Raw genomic sequence first — 15,650 nt, forward strand, 5'->3', positions numbered from 1 at the left:
CATACTGTGGAGGGCAACTTATGGAAGAGCTGGCCAAGGAGACAGCTAAGAGTACTACACCTGTCAAATAGTTACTACAGAATCAAGACAGACTGAAGTGGTGATATTCACTTCCTCTCCTCACTAGTGGCTTCTACCAAGCTCAGAGACAGTATTACTTGTTACTTTAAACAGGACTGGTCTGAGCCCTGCCTTCTATTACTTTGTGATGGTTGGTGTTCTTCAAACTACCACCAGATGTGTTACAGTAAGAATACTGTTATACAGGCACAATTCTGGCTTACCTGAGTGACTGGGTGATGTTTTTCAACAATGACTGAACTCTTGAGTGGTGCAACTCCCATCACTGCTAAGCTGCCACAGATTCTGGCTTTTTGTCCCATATCAGCTCGGCCCATGATGCGAGCAGTGATCGTTCTTCCTGCTTTCTGTGGAGCAGATGCTATTACTTTCGCCATGGGCTGCAAACAAATTAAGTATTAGTTGGTAAAAAATGTGAAACACGACACTTAAAATGCTCCAGTATGTCAGCTTCATTCTATCAGCCACGTGCCTAAACAGAACGTACGATGTTACAGACCCAGTTATGTTATTTGGGACTGAATTTGCTCCATCTAGTTGCAGCCTGGGTTTTTTTCCATCTTTTTCCACCCCAAGTGGAAATGAGATAGCATTTTGAACAAGTGACTTCTATCCTGGGGGGAGTAAGGCTAATTTGACAAAAAACAAGCAGCACAGATAGTTTAGCTTTGCTCACAGGCTGCATACTCAAGTGACAGCTGCAGGCACTTCCATCACCCTGGAAAATCCTTCTAGCAGTGGCACTGCAGATAGAAAGAAGCTTCCATGCAATAAAATGCTGCATTTTTCTCTGACAGCTGGTAGCAAACTGTATCAGGTGGGAAAAAGAAAGAAAAGCAATGCAGAAGACAATGGAGTAAAGTAAAAAGGACACTTTAGCAACAAATACAGAAAAGGGAAAGAGACATTTCATTTCAAACAGCAGGATGCTAAACCAAAGCTCGTTCTTTCCAGAATAAAACGGTATCATGTGAAACACTAATGGTTCCTCAGCTATTCTTCATTTTGCCACACTTTCCCCTCTCCACTCCAGAAACAATTTTAAATTGCTCCTAACATAAACAGGTTTCTGTAACATTAATGAGCGTTTGCATGCTAGTGTCTTCCCACAGCTACATATAACCTATGGCAGTTTCCTCAAACTATATGCTTGTGTTGCTCTGAAAAAATGCAGAAATAACAATACCCAAACTAATATTTGTTACAATTATGCCTTTAAAAAATTAGAAGTTAATTTTAGCACATTACCAGTTTTTGGGTGGACGCCATACCATATCCTGGAGCTGTGCTAGTGATGATTACTGGAGAGTCGGAATCTAGCCTGGTCTGAGAAGTGCTTGCATGACCCAGGTGGCTAGAAAACTGTGAATGAAATCAGAGTTTACAAAGAATGACTGTAACTGCCTAGAAAATACAGTTTTACTCCTCAGATAGTCAGTTTCTTGATCATTCCAATGAGCCTTGTAAATTTAACTTCTTTGCAGATATTCTGTCTGTAGTTTTACTGTTTTCTGGCTAATCTATAAGTGCTTGTCTAAAAATTGCTGAAACATTGTGAATAATGTTTGATACTACTAGAATGAAAAATCAGTAAGAGAGGCAAGCAAACCTCTATTCTAACCTGTGCTCCAGCTTGAATTTGTTTTTAGTTGCCAGTATCTTAAGCGGGACTCCAGGGCAGGCGCAGGACATCTAAGCTACCGAATAATGATCTGGCTAAGCTGACATGGCAGGACAGTAAGCTGAGTTTCTGCAGCATCTATGTATGTTACACTCTCAAAAAATAAGCTTCAAGTCAAGCTAGCTTTTCTTCTTTTCAGAATATACTAAGGTCAGTTTTTTTTTCTTCAAAACAGTCTTCAACAGCTTTTTTTTCCCCCGAAAGAACATTAGAGAACAAATTCTACTTGTTACCTTCTCTTCATTAGCTTAATGCATTGTGACCAAAATAGAATACAGCGCTTAAAGAAAGGCTAGCAGCTGTGCCCCTGGTCACTTCATTTACACAATGCAGTCTGAGCATACCCACAGGTTGCTTTTACACTTAAGACAGTCTTTGGATTCCTTCATGGGCTCTGACATTCATCTTTAAAAAGCTCCAACTGAGGAGGTTCATTTTTGTCACTACCAAATACAGTTCTGTTCCAGCTACACACTTACCATGTCTTCTAGCTGGAGAGCAGTTGCTGGTGGAGGTGGTGGTGAAGGTGGAGTATTTTGTGAAGGAGGTAGCCTTCCTGCAACAATGGAACCATTATCATTTCTCCTACTTCCTACATCTATTATTAGAAACACAAAGTAATGGGATCAGCACATAATCTAGCAAACCCTAAGGGGAAAAAAAAAGAAGTAAGTCACAGAAAAGACGTTATTGTTCCTCTGGGATTTCGGTGTGATCTGATTAAAAGGATCAGAATGTTCTCTATAGATGCATATGTATGTACATACAAACATAACCATTCCTGTATTTGACCCTTCCTTTCAGATGCTTGGAAATAGTACTTTCCAAGGGGTACGTTTCTGTTTTCAACATCCCTGTGGCACTTCCTTGTCACATACTTGTAGTGCAAAGGTCTGAGGTTCTCCGTGCTGTGCAAGAGCTGCTCACATGCTAAAGGCCAAAATCCAGTTCAGTTAGAGGGCAGTAAAACACAGGAAGGCCATAATGGACTGCTGAGAGGGCATAAGATCTTTAATAAAATGTTATTTTAACTTTCCTGAGAGCCTATTGCAGTTCCAAGGAGTCAGAGATCATGCTCACCAGCATCTCATCTCCACATACAATGGCTGGACACTGGCCCTGTCTTGGCTGTAGGGCCGGGAGGATGTACAGAACCCTACAACCCCCCACCTCCCCCTGCCAGCTGGGTAAGCCTGAGCTCATGCAAAATCCAGCCAGGATTCTTTTGTCTGGCAGCGCAGAGATCCTGGGGAGGTCAGATGTACAGACCCAAGCACTATTTTTTCCATGCAGTTTCGGCCTTTTCCTTTAGAATACAAACTTCCTTAAAGGAAGCAGAGAAGTATTCCTCTTTACCTTCCTACTTCTGAAGCAGACGTTGCTAGGCGCAGTTCCAGCGCAAGGGAACTTTGCTCATTCCACGGACTCGAGTGACACCATGTGGTAGTTGTGGGCATTTTTGGGGTTTGTTTTTTCTCTTGATGTGAGCACGAAAAATACAAGGGAAGAGTTCAAATCGGTGCAATATTCAAGAGATTCCAAGAATGAAAGCATCCCAGAATATGCGTTTTGTACATACATATGGATGCATACACACATGAAGCTTAAGCATAGACAGGACCAATGCACAGTTACAGACCAATCAGATCTGATCTGTGTTATTTAAAAAAGCAGCATTAGGTCTTTTAAATTAAAAAGTCACAAATTATTGTCGTTTCAGTGTTTTTTTAAAGAAAGATGTTTAAAATAATCTTAATAAAAGTAATAATAATAGCACTACTACCCCCAAGACCTGTCAGGAAATCAGCCAGAGACTTTAGAACATCAACACTGACTGACATCAAACGTTATGGACCCATTAAGGTTGTGATATTTGCAAACGATTAATAACCTAAATGATAATGTGTAATACATGCAATCTTTTTGTGTATTGTATGTAAATTAAGTGTACATTACAATAACCTAATGATAATAAATCTGTAAAGGGACCAAATTCTGCTTTTATTTGCAATGGCAGTAGGTGGCACTGCAGCATCCCTGTAACCATACAGTCATGGACTGACTGCTACATGCGTGTTCTCAGGTCCACAGGTTGCAAAACTAGAACAAATGCCAATAATCATCAAATCTGATGTCTGAAGTCCCCTGATGGTCTGATCACTGTTCTGTTACACCTGAAGAAGAATACAAACAAACGGTTGTACAACCATATTAAATAATTAGGTAATTAACTTCATTAAAAGCACCATCTGGCTGTAGCAAGAGTAAGAGAGCATGCCCAGGGCAGGGTAGGAGGTGGTACAAGAGGCAGTAGAAAAAGATGGCAGGCATAGGACCAAGAACAAGAGATACTGTGAGGTGCTATGAAGCCTGATGAGGACTACAGTGACCACAGGAAATAAAAAAGCATGATGCTGGATGCCCAAAAAATCTGGGGTACAAGTACCTCAACATTGTCCTGCACAATAAAATCTCTAAGGACTGTGCTTGTGTAGAGTACGAGCTCCTGCTTCATAGAAAAATCAAGTAAATGTTTGTTCCATGAATCCCAGGACTTGTTCATGGTGGCTCTAGGCCTTCGTTTTCTTCATTTCCTTCCTACTTACCCTCCTTACAGGTTTGCAGGAACAATGCTTTCCTACTTCACACCACTCGGCTACCCATCATTATTTGGGAGACCCACTGTCTGTTGCATGCTTTTGGAAAACAATCAACAAACAAATTAAAAATACAGCTTCAAGAGAGAGAGTAGTTCTTAATTTAAAAGATAGTAAAAAATAAAGTACTTGGGCAACGCCCTGTAACTTTATTCCCAAACTTGGTATCTTCAAGAAATCATTAATTCTTGACCTTCCCCAAAAACCTATGTTTTTACTAGCACACAGCTACTGCCCTTACCCAATGCTGTGTTCTGGTTTCCTAAGCAACTGCCCAAACACCATATATGTTTAACAGGCTCAGACAGCTGCTCACCAAGTATTCTCATAAACTTGGTTTTTATTTCCTTTGCGTTATCTACATTTTTGGGGAGGAATTTCTCTGAAGTATCTCAGAAACTTCTGGCATACGACTGTTAAGTTCAGCAGCTGAAGCTTCTTGTCTAAGGCCAGGAGCAAGGGCTGACAGCACATCTTGCTGTGAAGCCACACATACAGCTATGACACACTCCTGCTGGCACAGCTATTTCCTCTTTAATTCAGGCTGCTGCATCAGCACCATTATGCTCCTACTGCTATAGATTGCCTCACTCTGAGGGGGCGATTTCATTGCATCAGTAAGGGCATGCAGCTCTTTCCTGTGTAGCTGCACTAGTTTTATGAGTGTGCTGCAGATATAATTACACCAGCATTTCCTGGTCTGACACAGAAGTCCCAACCAACCACAGATCTTGGGAGATTTATTTGCCCTTTTGCTTTAAAAGATAAGACTAAGAAAGAAGGGAGCGCTGTCTGGGAAGAGCAGATTCACTGCACACTGACATTCCAGAGAGCAGAGAAGGGTTTTACAGGATTTCCCCCTGGCTGCTGACAGAACTCTGGATAATCTTCTCCAGTATGCTAAGAAGTCTGCCATCCCTGGCTGCTTCTTTGCTTCTTCCGCCTTCAGCTGCAGGTTACCACGCTCACAGCAAGGCTGGATAAAGAGAATGTGCTCCACCTTTCAACTACAGCATTACCAAGTTCAGGGTCACAATATTTCTCAATATATTCAACCGGACCTTTTAAGCAATAAGAGTTGGATGAAGTCTGTATTGTCTCAAAACCTAATGTTAAATAAATAAACAGAAATTAAAAAAAAAACAAGAAAAAGGAAAGAGCAAAGGGAGAATCCTTCAACACAAGCCAAAAAGTCCTCACACACTACCAGATGAGAGCTGCTTTTTATACTGACCAGGATCCGTCCTACTGTCCTTGCCCTGAAACATTGTCATTGCTTCCAGATTCAAAGCACACACACCACGCATAAAGGCTTTCTTCATGGTGTCTTCATACTGTTCTCTTTCACTCTGCAGTCGCAGAATCTCAGCTTTTGTCTGTTCCAAAGTAGCAGTTAGCTACAGAAGAGAATAAGGAAACAGCTAACTTGTACTTCTGAGTGCAAGCTACCAACATATTCCTTAATCAACTTTAACAGCCACTTACTACTTTTACAAAGATATGCATTCTCACTCTAAATCTCTGGTTCACCAGGGACTAAGAGCTACTTGTCATTTCCTTGTACTATAGCACATTGTTTGTACTAGGGCATGCCCACGACCAGAGTGCATAAACCTGAACTCAGCCTTTAACAGAGTAGCAATTACAGGAAGAAAATACTGTACTCATCATGAGTATTCATAATAAAAACGGTCTATTTCAACTTTCTTCAGTAAGACCTCAAAAGGGAGAGCCACTACAAGCATCAGCACTATTGGTGGGCAAATGGAGACTCATCCCATTTCAGGAAGAGTTCAGTTGCTTCACCTGTGTGTGCAGATCACCATCATCTTACATCAATGGGGGGAGTAAGGAGGGGTGGCGGGGAGAAATCCCACCTAGAAACCATGGTCTGCGATCTCCTCAGTTCCTGAGTACTTGGGAGTCCAAGGATTTTTCTGCTGGAAAGTCCCTATGTTTTTCCATTTTTCTGAGAAAGAGATATTTTGGAGGGATGGGGGAGTAAAGAAGGAGAGAATAAGAAAAAAAACAGCCTTATTTTACCTCTGCAATTTTGGCTTCATAATCATTGGTGAGCTGAACACAGACGTCTTCTGCCCTCAACTGACAGGCTTTTGCAACTTTATCTTTCCATTTTTCTTCACTAAGGGAGCGCCACGCTGCCCACACTTTCTTCATCAAAGCTGTCCGAAATTGTCTGTCTGCTATTCTATTAGCATATTCCTTAGGAAACAAATACAAGCACATCACAGCCACGTTCAGGCTTCCTAAAATTTTATGTACTCAAAACAGCGTGGATGATTGTTTCATAACTGATTACACAGACTGCAGTAGGAATGCCTAAACCAAATTATACGTGCTGCAGTGAAGGGGTACACACACACCATCAGCAGCTCAATGTTTCTTCCTGCCCACTGTTCCCAGTATCAGAAAACAAATCTGTAGGCTCCTAGGTTATACAGAACAGTGTTTATACAGGGTATAACCCTGCATGCAAGAAGCCATTGAGGGGGTATGTGGCACATTTTGATTCACTGCAGGAACCATATAAAACCTGCAGTCACAAAGATTGCAGATGATTAGCATAAAACAACTATCTTTTTAATGCATTTAGGCTTAGGGATGTTTTAAAAAATCCTTTAAGATAATTCTATTACTCTGATCTCTTTCAAAAGTTCCTAGGCAATATATTTCAGCATTGATTTTCTTCAGAAATTAATGAGAAAAAATAAAAAGAGCTGGGTAAAAACAGGAGTTTATTGATAATATGGAGTCTAAGATGTGAGGGAAGGAAAAGAGAAGGCTATCCTTCTCTGCAAATCAGCAGTTTTGGTTAGCATCAATGAACTTGAGTCTAGCCAGGAATCTGTACCAGTGAACAAAGCTCCCAACTACAGCTTCTCCCTTTATGGAATGGGAAATGCTTGTAGTCTTGGCACAGGATCCTTCTTTTTTGTCACCCTTCACATAGCAGACCATTTGCTGTTAGATGCCTGATGCAACGCCCAACATCTTGTCTGCGACTAGATCTTAGCTACTTCAAGTTTTGGCAACCTGAGAAAAGAGGCCTGCTGAAGCTTGAATTGTACCGGTGTCTTACCCAAAAAATATGATACCATGTTCAAACATAATGTGTTTGAAATTTATATAGATTCCCTTGGCACCTACTTCAAAACGCAGACACTGTAAAGTACGGTGACTTGCTGCCAGCTGATCACAGAAACTGGAGCAATATAAAACAAGTATAGGCTTGATTTTTCTCCCCATCCCAGTGAGTATTCTGATGGCAGTATTCTTTTTTAGAACTGATGTTTTCAAACTGTTATTAGACATTGTCAAACACATCAAAACAGAAACACTGTCATTTCTGCAAAATGTAAGAGGACCTGCAGCAACTCTGACCCTTTTGAGTTCAGAGGTTTCGTTTTCATTGCGTTTTTATTTTGTGCACATACCTCTTGTTTGGCTTTAACGTGCTGAATCCGCCACAGCATAAACTTTCTCATCAACTCTACTCTCTCCTTTTGCCTCTCTAGTGCTTGACTCAAGTTAGTAATCACCTGCAAAAAAATTTATTAATGCTATTCCAATAGCTATGATCTTTGTAGGGTCAAATAGAATGTACTTTATGCATCAGTTATTTTTCACTTGAAGCATTTGGTTTTAACAGACACTCTTGACTGAATCTTCCCCTTACTCTACTCAAGCAGGAGAAATATAATCACAGTTCAAATCAAAAGTAAAATCGCTGTGGCTTCAACACTCACGCTACAGCACTTAAACATTTTCACTCTGTAGTTTTAGGAAAAGTTTAACTGAATTGTTATCTCATCCTGTATCTGCAGGCACTCATGCAGCTTCCTTATAACTATATGCTACTGAAGCATAAGGTCAGAAGAATAGTTTTATTCAAAGACAATTTTGATAAATAAGGAACGTTTATATTAAAAGTTTGGTTTAGTGCATTATTAATTAACTCAAGTATAAAGCAACCCTTTGTCTGCACAAAGCTTATTCAATTGTCTGATCAGAATAAACATCTAAGGAGTTGCTAAGAACTGGGAAAATATGATTAAGAATAGTTTTTAAAAGTCTTCATGAAAGACATCATATAGGCCTTCAGCAGCCAAATAATTCAAGATGGCCTATTGGACAGAGAGTGCAATGAGGGACTTTTACAACCAATCTCTAAGTATGCTTTAATTTGTATGCAGAAACAGCTGAAGTTCTCTAAATAAAACATTAGGCCAGGCACGATGCAAACTGGATGCACCAAATCACCAAGTATTTCTATATTTTTGCCTAACTTCTTAAGCTAGGTTCTGCCATCACTGACATCTGAGCAACTCCAACAGGCAACAGTGACCAATCTTGGGACTCTTGGGAGTAACATAAAGTGACTTTAACTACTGCACAAAGATTGTTTAAGAACAGTATTCTATGATGTTATATGTAATATAGATTTACTATAAGTAGCTTTGCTGAAAAAGTGCCATATACTACCAGATGAACTTGTGACACTGCACTCTGTTGATACATACTAAAGGACTTAGCCTAAACCCATGTTTGTTAATTAGTGTAATTCTTTTTCCTTAAAAGTATTTGTGCAATTTACAACATGGGAAAAAAATTAAAGAGGAATTAAATCTACAGTGGTCCCATTTGTGAGGTTGATGTCTGCTGGGCTACAGGCATGACAGAATACAGCAGTTCTGATAACTATGGCGTGACACTTAGAAGTGCTGCCAGCCACTGTTAAGACAGTGGCAATAATAATTCTCTGTTGCAAACAATTTTATTTTTTTTAGAAACAAAACTATAAAATTGGCTGAAGAAATAATTTCTTTGGTAGCAGAAAAGAAAATGCTGCTTTTAAAGCATCATCGAGAATCATGGTGCATTACACATGACTGACCTACAGTTCTATCCAACAGAGTTAGATATGTGTAAATGGCATACATTGAAATAACTGTGGGTCTATACATAGGTACTATTTAAATGATATTACACTAATCATGTTTTGCAGTGTTTCAACATTCATATTTGTTTGGTCTGCAAGATTGGACAGTTTTCCAAATGGACACAGAACACCCTTTTCCTCCAAATTTTAACTCCTTCAATGGATTTTTTAAGAAAAGGTAAATAGGAATTAAAATGCCCAAATTCCATTAAATGTCCTCAAATACAAGGTTAAAAATTCAGGGTGGCAACAAGATGATTCCATCACCTTACATGACTGCAGGGCTGATAAAATTTTATATCAATTTCCACAATCCTGGTTAATTTTGAAGTTGTTGATATTGTTGATAGCAGAAAAGCATAACTCAGAGTCCCCAAACGTACAATCCTAATAATCTGTATAATTGTACAATTCCTAAGAATCCTAAACCACACTGTTTGACATTTAGGAGACTGCTGTCCATTTAAAATTCAAGAAAAACAATCCAATCATTGAAAAATCAAAAGCTTTTAAAATGCAATAGCTAATAGATTCATCTAAGAAAGTGCAATCGTAAATAAATAAGAGTAAAATAAATCCTAGGTTTAAGCAGCAAGGCAAAACATGTACATTCAACACATTGTTTCCATTGTTAGTATGGACAACATTATTAACAACAATGACTCTTTTTCTACTATAAAGTTGAAATATGTATTTACTTCTCTATGTCACTTCCTGAAAGAACACTTTTGTTCAAAGAGACAGACCCAAAATTTCAGAGTGGGTATTTTAAAAAAAGAGATAAACTGTTGAATTGTGAAATTGAACTATTACCTGATCTTTTCTGCCATTGGAGATTTCATAAGTATGTAGCAACTCCTTCAGGTTTTCCATCTCATTGCTCAATTGCCTCACATGTGCAGCATGTTTGTCTTTTTCTTGTCTCATTTGAAGCCTGTAATGTTCAATTAGGCTAAGCTTCCACTTTTTCAATTCAGTCAGAACATTCGTCTGAAATGTTCAAGGGGTGACAGTAGAGCAATTAGTAAAATTATTCCCTCCTCCCTAATCTTTTAATCTTAAAACAGTTAACAATGAAGGAGAGGTGAATATTTACAGTGATGCCTTCATTACACAGGCTGTTTATATTCATAAATATCACCAGGCCTAATGAATAATAACTGAACATCCTTAATGGAGAAAGTTATTCCAAATTTATTGAAATAAGGTATTTTAGTGTTTATAGGCAATATTCAACAACTAAAGCAATCAAAAAGAAAACTACTATTTTCCAGTGCAACTTTTACTGCACTCTTGCTTATTCTACAACACACTGAGATCTGTATATGGTGTTTAAGGATTCCATACAAAATAAACACCTTAAGATTTCCACTCCAGAGATCAAGTATGTTTTCTATTTGAGTGAGTTTTTCATCGGGTAAAGTTAATTCAGTCACTACAGTTTCCTTGTGTTCTCCTGGACCATGTGTAGACCCTAGTGAAGAAGTCTCTTCTGACAGAGCAGGGCAGAGTTGTTCCATATTGGCCTCAGAAGGCTCCTTCACTAATGTTAAGACTGAAAATGAAACAGAGAATAAGGATTTATACTGTGGAAAGGCTAGCTGGTCTGCATTCTGGATAAAGGTCAAAAGCCAGGCAATAGAAAGAAAAAAACCCAACAACCCCCCCAAATATTTATGCCATCAGAGACCTCCTTTCCCATGAAAACAACCAACCCAACTCACATATATGTTTCCAAGATGTAAGCATATTTAAAACAACGGTCCTATCGTAACCACACTGAATTAAAACTACCACTCCTTTGAAGAAATCTTTCAATGTCCTTTCCTTTTAGAGAGGATGCTTACAGCAAATACCACAAAAAAAATCCCAAACCAACCATTGCCAGAAACAGAGAGCATCTCTATTAGCAAAGACTTTTTGCTGACTAACCTCGCAGGTCAAAAATCAAAAAAACTGTTGCCATTTTTCTCAATTAGACCGTGAACTCCTGATTTCAGGGGCCTTCCTTTGTGCATTCACAACACAACTCGCGGGTATATTTCTATGTTGGTATATACCTGCATCCATTTTCCTTACAGATTTTCTCATCTAATTATGATGAAGTGGATGGGAAGCAGACCAAAGCCCCCCCATAATCCTAGGGGAACTGGTTAGTGACCTGCTCAGATGCTTAGATCCGCCTAAATTCATGGATGGGATCCACCCAAGGGCACTGAGGGAACTGGCACAAGTGCTTGCCAATCCACTTTCCCTTATTTCCCAGCAGTCCTGGCTGACCAGGGTGGTTCCACTAGACTGGAAGCTGGCACATCTGACACCCATCTACAAGAAGGGCCAGAAAGAAGAGCTAGGGAACTACAAGCCTGTCAGCCTGTCCTCGGTGCTGGGAAAAGTGATAGAACAAATCATCTTGAGTACCATCACCCAACACATGCAGGACAACCAGGCAATCAGGCCCAATCAGCATAGGTTTATGAAAGGCAGATTGTGATTGACCAACTTGATGTCCTTCTACGACAAGGTGATCTGCTCAGTGGATGAGGGGAAGGCTGTAAATGTTGTCTACCTGGACTTCAGTAAAGCCTTCAATACTATCTCCCACAGCATCCTGCCAGAGAAACTAGCTGCTCATGGATTAGATGGGTATACTCTTTGGTGTGTTAAAACTGGCTGGATGGCTGGGTCCAAAGAGTTGTGGTGAATGGAGTTAAATCCAGCTGGTAGCAGGTCACAAGTGGTGTTCCTGAGGGCTCAGTGCTGGGGCCAGTCCTCTTTAACATCTTTATTAATGAGCTGGACAAGGGGATTGATCTCACCCTCAGTAAATTTGCAGATGACACCAAATTGTGTGGGAGTGTCAATCTGCTGGAAGGCAGGAAGGCTCTGCAGAGGAACCTGGACAGGTAGGAGCAAGGGGCAGAGGCCAACTTTATGGGTTTCAACAAGGCCAAGTGCTCAGTCCTACACTTTGCTCACAATAACCCCAGGCAAAGCTACATGCTTGGGGCAGAGTGGCTGGAGAGCTCCCTGGAGGAAAAGGACCTGGGGTTGTTAATGGTCAGCCAGCTGAACATGAGCAGGCAGTGTGCCCAGGTGGCCAAGGGCATCCTGGCCTGTATCAGGAACAGTGTGACCAACAGGATTAGGGAAGTGATTATCCCATTGTACTCAGCTCTGGGGAGGCTGCACCTCAAGTGCTGAGGCCAGTTCTGGGTCCCTCACCACAAGCGGGACATTTAGATGCTGGAGCTGGAGAAGGGCAAGGAAGCTGGTGAAAGGTCTGGAGCACAAGTCCTGTGAGGAGCAGCTGAGGGAGCTGGGGCTTTTTAGTCTTAAAAAAAGGAGGCTGAGGGGTGTCCTCGCTCTCTAGAACTACCTGCAAGGAGGGGGTAGAGAGGTGGGGGTCAGTCTCTTCTCTCAGGTAACAAGGGATAGGATGAGAGGGAATGGTTTCAAACTGCACCAGGGGAGAGTTAGGTTGGATATCAGGAAGAATTTCTCTACTGAAAGGGTAGTCAAGTATTGGATTGGGCTGCCCAGGGAAGTGGTAGAGTCACCATCCCTGGAGGTGTTTAAAAGGCATATAGATGTTGTGCTTGAGGACATGGTCTAGAGGTGGACTAGGCAGGGCTAGGCTGTAGTTGGACTCAATGATCCTGAAGGTCTTTTCCAACCTAAGTTCTGTAATAATTAGATTTTAAACTCTTTGAGAAAGGAAGTATCTACTATAAACTTAGATAATGCCTTACACAATAAGGACTCAGTTTCAGCTGCAGTGGCTAACTACCACTGCAATAAAAATGATCCAGTCCCCAGAAGTGAATAGGCATGTGTCTGAGTTCCAACAAGAAAAGAAGAAAAACATGGGTTAAAAATAAAATAATATTTAAGCAAACAGAGGAAATGAAATATTGTTTCATATTTAGTTATTCCTTACAGAAAATCTGTTGAGTTGACAGTTGAATAAAAAAATTTGGCAAGGGAAGGAATTAGCAGATACCTGGAATTAATAACAAACAAGGCAAGTTCAAAAGAATATTCTCCCTTCATAAATGGAGAGAGGAAACCTTCAAAATTTTAGTCTTCACTTCTGAATACAAATGCTATCTGTACAATTAGTTTCATAATGCATGGGCACTAATTTTTGATACAAGCATGCAGAAATAAGATTAACTGTTTGTCACAAAGCAGTATTTTCCAGTGGTTCCTAATTTACTCAAAGCTGGGCCTGAGGGCTGACACTCTCCTACTGTCACTTTTATGTCTCATGTCCAAACGAAGTAAGAGGAGGGAGCTCTCTGGCTAATACCCTCCCTGACCAAGTAGGTTGAATTGCAACTACTACACTCTGGCTCCAAAACAAGAAGGAAATAACAAAGCACTCTGATGCAGAGACAGTTGCAATTGGTTTGTGGTGTTTCTCCCAAGGTCATGTACAACTACACATCATAAAATAAAAAACAGCTTGAGCTAAAAAAAGCACCATTTCTCTAGACTAAATTCCCTACTCCATTACATAAGTAGAAGACCATAAAGAGATTACTCCTAATGACATCAGAATATTAAGATCAGGCTCTAGTTTTTTGTCATTGTTTGTCCTGCATGTGAGAGAAGCATTGCTTAGCTAATGGCAGAATTTGAAGATCTGATGCTTGTACAAATCTCCTAAAAGCATGACATGTGAGACAGATGACCCAGACTGCTCCAAGTATTTCAGTGATTAAGAATCTGGCTGGCCATACACAATGTAAAATATTTGGTGGTGTCACTATTATCATCTTCTGTCCTTTACCACTTGTTTCCATTCCTGCATGCCACGGTGTTCTTCCTTGAATTGTGACACTGCTGCAAAATGTGTGAAGGTTTGGTTTTATTTTCAAACTTCTATTATTTGCTTGGATTACAAAGATAAATGATTTACACAGCACAGGTTGCAAGATGTTCAGAATGAAAAAAACAGAACAAAATGTAACCAACAAAACCAGGATATTAACTTAAGACTGACAACTGCCATGGTCTGAGATTGCAAGTTCATCACTCCCCTCTTCTTAATCGTCCCTATATACAGTCAGCTTCCATTTTTCTCAATTTCTATAAGATGTATCTTTTACTGGATCCTATGAAAGATCTACTACATGTTTCTAGCATCACCTCATGTAATTTATCTTGCCCTTCCAGTACTGACATAATTTTCTAGTTGTATACGTAATAATTTCATTCTTGCTCCTAATGCACTACTCCTCCCACCTCTACCCCTGCTACTGCATTACATGATGTTGCTCAGCTGCAATGCACTAAGTTACCAAGGACACGGAACCATTTGGATATGATAAAGTATAAAAATGTACTTTATTAAATAACCTTCACATGCATTTACTCCAACAAATAGACCTTATTATTGTTTAGAGTAAAGATAATTAAATTAGCTGGTTTTCCAGATGTTTGTTATCCAAATATTACTCATCTGATTGGTTTTTGTTGGTTTTATCCCTACTTTCCCCCAGTATCTGAATTCTTCTGCTTTTATTAAGTAATTGAGTGCTGACGGACTGTTCTCACTTCCACCAACAGCCCAAGAGGGTACCAGTTTGCTAAAATGTACAGGTTTTTAAAAAATTAATCCTTAGAAGTTAAACAGATCAATACTGAGGATTGGTATACTGAAGAGAAGGAATTTTCCCAGTGGTTAGGTATGAGTCATCATTACACATCTTTGCTGCAAATAATTTACTGCTCCAGCCTTCGTCATTTTCAAATTTAATCAACTAAACTGGTAACGAGAACAGGAAATTAAGTTTTAGGTTTCAAAATTTAAAAGCATTTGGACATTGAACAGTACTGCATATTTTATTCCAATTATTTTTCTTGTTTGACTGGAAGCTTTTAGTGAAGATTTTATGTACCATTAGATGTACTGCAACAAATAGAGATTACCAACAATTAATTAGACTTCCACCCTCATAGTGGAAACATTCACTCCAGTTTCAAAAATCTGAGGAGATAGTGAAAATTTCAGACCAAAAATACTTTAAACACTGAACTTCATTTCAGAAGGCATCGCACAGCACTGGAAACTGTTGATTTCAACATCAACATCATACAAAGAAGTGGAAGAAACTCTGCAGAAGAACAAACCCAGCAGAGACATGCATTTTGAATTGCAAAGTCATAGAATGCTACTCTGATAATTTATTATTATGTTATTTTAAAACAGAAACAGCACTAGAGATGTTAAAGGAAAGAACAAAAGTCAAAGAGCCTGTTTTTT

General features: G+C 39.7%; 1 protein-coding gene across 1 annotated transcript in view; it reads right to left on the reverse strand.

Moving 5' to 3' along the window:
- POC5 (POC5 centriolar protein) overlaps window positions 1-15,650 on the reverse strand; it is a gene marked incomplete at its 5' end in the record, with an annotated part of 29,742 nt that overhangs the window by 1,845 nt on the left and 12,247 nt on the right. The window contains 8 exons of the mRNA XM_084278995.1: window positions 285-461; window positions 1,330-1,443; window positions 2,242-2,360; window positions 5,654-5,816; window positions 6,463-6,642; window positions 7,875-7,979; window positions 10,193-10,369; window positions 10,738-10,934. Of these exons, the coding sequence (XP_084135121.1) occupies window positions 285-461; window positions 1,330-1,443; window positions 2,242-2,360; window positions 5,654-5,816; window positions 6,463-6,642; window positions 7,875-7,979; window positions 10,193-10,369; window positions 10,738-10,934 (1,232 nt within the window). The remainder of the gene's footprint in view (window positions 1-284; window positions 462-1,329; window positions 1,444-2,241; window positions 2,361-5,653; window positions 5,817-6,462; window positions 6,643-7,874; window positions 7,980-10,192; window positions 10,370-10,737; window positions 10,935-15,650) is intronic.

Source organism: Gallinula chloropus, assembly GCF_964237585.1.
Source record: "Gallinula chloropus genome assembly, chromosome: Z".
NCBI lineage: Eukaryota > Metazoa > Chordata > Aves > Gruiformes > Rallidae > Gallinula > Gallinula chloropus.